General features: G+C 46.5%; 1 protein-coding gene across 1 annotated transcript; it reads left to right on the top strand.

The window, feature by feature from the left end:
* The first annotated feature begins 208 nt into the window (after nucleotides 1-208).
* Nucleotides 209-2,086, top strand: LOC125527365 (bZIP transcription factor ABI5 homolog). Its single transcript, XM_048691882.1, has 4 exons — nucleotides 209-1,243; nucleotides 1,357-1,428; nucleotides 1,527-1,556; nucleotides 1,710-2,086. Exons 1-4 carry the CDS (start codon nucleotides 290-292, stop codon nucleotides 1,797-1,799), a joined length of 1,146 nt encoding a protein of 381 aa, XP_048547839.1. The 5' UTR covers nucleotides 209-289; the 3' UTR covers nucleotides 1,800-2,086.
* The last annotated feature ends 1,257 nt before the right edge of the window (nucleotides 2,087-3,343 follow it).

Below are 3,343 nucleotides of genomic sequence, written 5' to 3'. Positions count from 1 at the left end.
CGAGTTTGTCTCATATACCAGGCTTAACGCGTGGCCACGTTTGGCGCTTTGGCAGTACCCTATCTACCCAGTACGAGATGAACTATCTACTAATGTATCTATCTATCTATCTATAGCCCACCTTTTTCATCAATGACATGAATTTAATAGCTATCTAATGCTTTAATTGATGCTTATCTCTTGCATGCTACATGCTATAAATAGGGGGAGCGGCAAAAGACTGGACCACACACCACAACCCACAAGCAAGAGTAGGTAGAGCGAGACCACAGTGGCGAGGAGAGATAGGATGGCGTCAGAGATGAGCAAGGACGTGAATTTCTCTGAGGAAGAAGTCACCTCGCACCCGCGCGTTCCAGAAGGTGAGGAGCAGACGGTTGCACCGGCACGGCAGTCTTCCATCTTTGCGCCAACGTTGGACGAGCTACAATACTCTATGTGCGAGGCAAGGCGCAACTTTGGGTCCATGAACATGGACGAGTTCATGAGCAACATATGGAATGCCAAGGAGTTCCAAGCAGCGACCGGTGGTGTCTTGGTGGGCATGGAGGTGGCTCCGGTGGTGGGTGTTGATGGAGGCCGAGGTGGTGAAGATGCAGGAGGAAGCAACCTAGCCCGGCAGGAGTCGTTCTCCTTGCCTCCCCCGCTATGCCGAAAGATGGTGGAGGAGGTGTGGGCTGAGATCAACAGGGAGACCCGCCCGGTGCATTCCCAGCCTCAGTCCGCGCGGCCCTCGCCATTGATTCCTGTCGAACCACCGGCGAGGAATGGTGGTGGGGTTGCGGCGAACGAACAGTGGGGGGCGCTTGGAGAGATGACGCTAGAACAGTTTCTTGTCAAGGTTGGTGTGGTCCGGGGATCTGGCACCGGCGGCCAGGCGCCTGTGGCGGTCGGCATGGTCCATGGACAGATGAACCCTACCCCGGCCAACGACATGTTCCAGGTGATGGGTGATGGCATGGTGTTCATCCCCAACGGGTACGCAGGGATGGTCGTGGTGCCGCCACCACCACCTCCTCAAGGTGGGGTGGGTATCGTGAGCCCAGGGTCGCCGTATGGGAGGAGCACCATGACGGAGGTTGACATGATGAACTGTATGGGCGACAGAGCGATGATGGAGAACAGCGGCGCGCGGAAGCGCGGCACTCCGGAGGATCAGTCCTGTGAGAGGAGCATCGAGCGCCGCCACCACCGCATGATCAAGAACCGTGAGTCAGCCACACAATCGCGTGGCTGGAAGCAGGTACTTACTTGGCTGCCAAAATTGTTGGATTTATGCAATGTCATTTCTGCAATGGTGGTAACTGGTAACAAGGTTGGCGACACTTACACTCTCTATCTTTCTTAATCGGGCAGGCTTATACCAAGGAGCTTGAAGCCGAACTAAACCACCTCAAGGAGGAGAACTCTCATCTGAAAGCTGAGGAGGTACGAAGTTGCTCACCAATGAAAACCATGAGAAAATTCAGCTTTCTTAGTCTTTTCAGTTCTTACCGTTACTAAACAGTTTCACTGTTTTGTTGCAGAAGACGATTTTGCTGACCAAGAAACAAATGGTATGTACATTTTCCCACCATCATGTGGCAATCCTCCTACACTCGCCATCACTTGCCAATTGCATGTGACAATCTAAATGCTAGGTCTTCAAACAGTCAATGTGTGTGTGCTGATGAAAACACCTTGTGGATGTGATCTTTTATTTCTTACAGCTAGTGGAGAAGGTGATGGAGCAGTCCAAGGAAAATGTGAACACCAAGAAGGGTGGCGCCCTGTCGCGGCGCTGCGGTAGCTGCATCTAGTGATAGGTGACCCACCATTCAGCTTCCATAGTCCTGCTGGCAGGAGGATGAGAATGAATAATGGTTACCTTTCCTTTCTAGAGCGGGGTGGTATCGTAATTTACTAGTAGTACCTAAAACCCATAAGAACCCAAATGTCTGTGTTTTTCTGGTCAAGCAAGTGAACTTATGTTGTTGTTACTGTTTATAGGTATATAGGTTTGTCAGAAACTTCAGGCCAATGGAACAAAGGAAAGTTAGCAATATGTTTATGTGTACTAGAACTTTAATATGATGTGATGCAATGTGTGTGGTCCATTTCTGATGGGGTCATCACCTTTGTTCTTTTCTGAAGATTTGGAGATGACACACGAGTTGAGTTTAGTCACGTAGGCACACTTTTTCGCATCGGTGAAATTTGAGCCATTCAAATAGTTTTTAAATCCAGTGAATTTGAGCTATTCAAATAAGTGGTCAAATGGGATCCCATGAGACTTGACGATGGTCCCCGTTCGCAATGCTTGGGTAGTCGATTCCCTTTCCCCTCCATCGTGGCTCACTGTTTGAGGGTCCGGATAGCCTTCAGTTGCGCTTCCCGGTTGGCCAACCATGATGTCGATCATCAACCTTCATACTCTTACGGCTATGCATCGGAGGCCAATGGTGATCCTCTTTTTCTCAGAAAAATCCTCCTACACTTACCAACATTTGCGAATTGCTTGCAAGAACCTAATTGCCAAATCTGAAAACAGTTAATGTGTGTGTTGATGGTTATACCCTATGGACGAGATATTTTTACAGATGGTGAAGAAGATGGAACAATCAAAGGAGAACATCAATGCCAAGAAGGGTGATGCCCTGCTGCGGTAGTTGCATCTGGTGAACGGTGACCCACCATTCAACTTCCATAGCCTTGAATCTGGTTGTCTTGTGTGCTTGATGCAACTACAACAACAATGGTGGTGATGATAGCAGTTACATTTTCTTTGCAAAGAGGGATGATATATTAATTTACTAGTGGTACCTAAAATCCATAAAGACCCAAATATCAGCGTTTATCTAGTCAAGCAAGTGAACTTGTGTTGTCGTTACTGTTTGTAGGTGATGATTGGTTTGTGAGAAAAACTTCAAACAAATGGAAAAAAATTAGCAATATGTTGATGTGTACTCCGAAAGTCCCCTTATACTTCTGAGATTAATTGAGCTTAGGATGAACGGTAAATTAAACAAAATTAAAATACATCAATAAACTCTGAATTTTTTTGGGTGTAAACTTTGACAAATGTTCTCAGTGCTTGTAAATTTCATCCCGAAATAACATTCAGTTTTTTTGGCATGACTTTCGCGAATGTTATTTCGGGATGAAATTTGCAAGCATGAAAACATTTGTCAAAGTTTGAACCTGGAATAATTCATATTTTTTTCTTTTTTGATTTACTGTTCATTAGAGAGCATATGAGGTCGGGACTAGATACTATGTGTCTTGTTTACTCACGCTTTAATATGATGTGATGCTATGTGTGTGGTCCATTTCCGGTTTATGTTGGAGTCTTTGCCTTTGTTAT

This window comes from Triticum urartu, unplaced genomic scaffold (genome assembly GCF_003073215.2).
Source record: "Triticum urartu cultivar G1812 unplaced genomic scaffold, Tu2.1 TuUngrouped_contig_368, whole genome shotgun sequence".
Lineage (NCBI taxonomy): Eukaryota > Viridiplantae > Streptophyta > Magnoliopsida > Poales > Poaceae > Triticum > Triticum urartu.
Note: the sequence above shows the minus strand (reverse complement) of the source record. Positions and strands in the feature narration are given on the sequence as shown.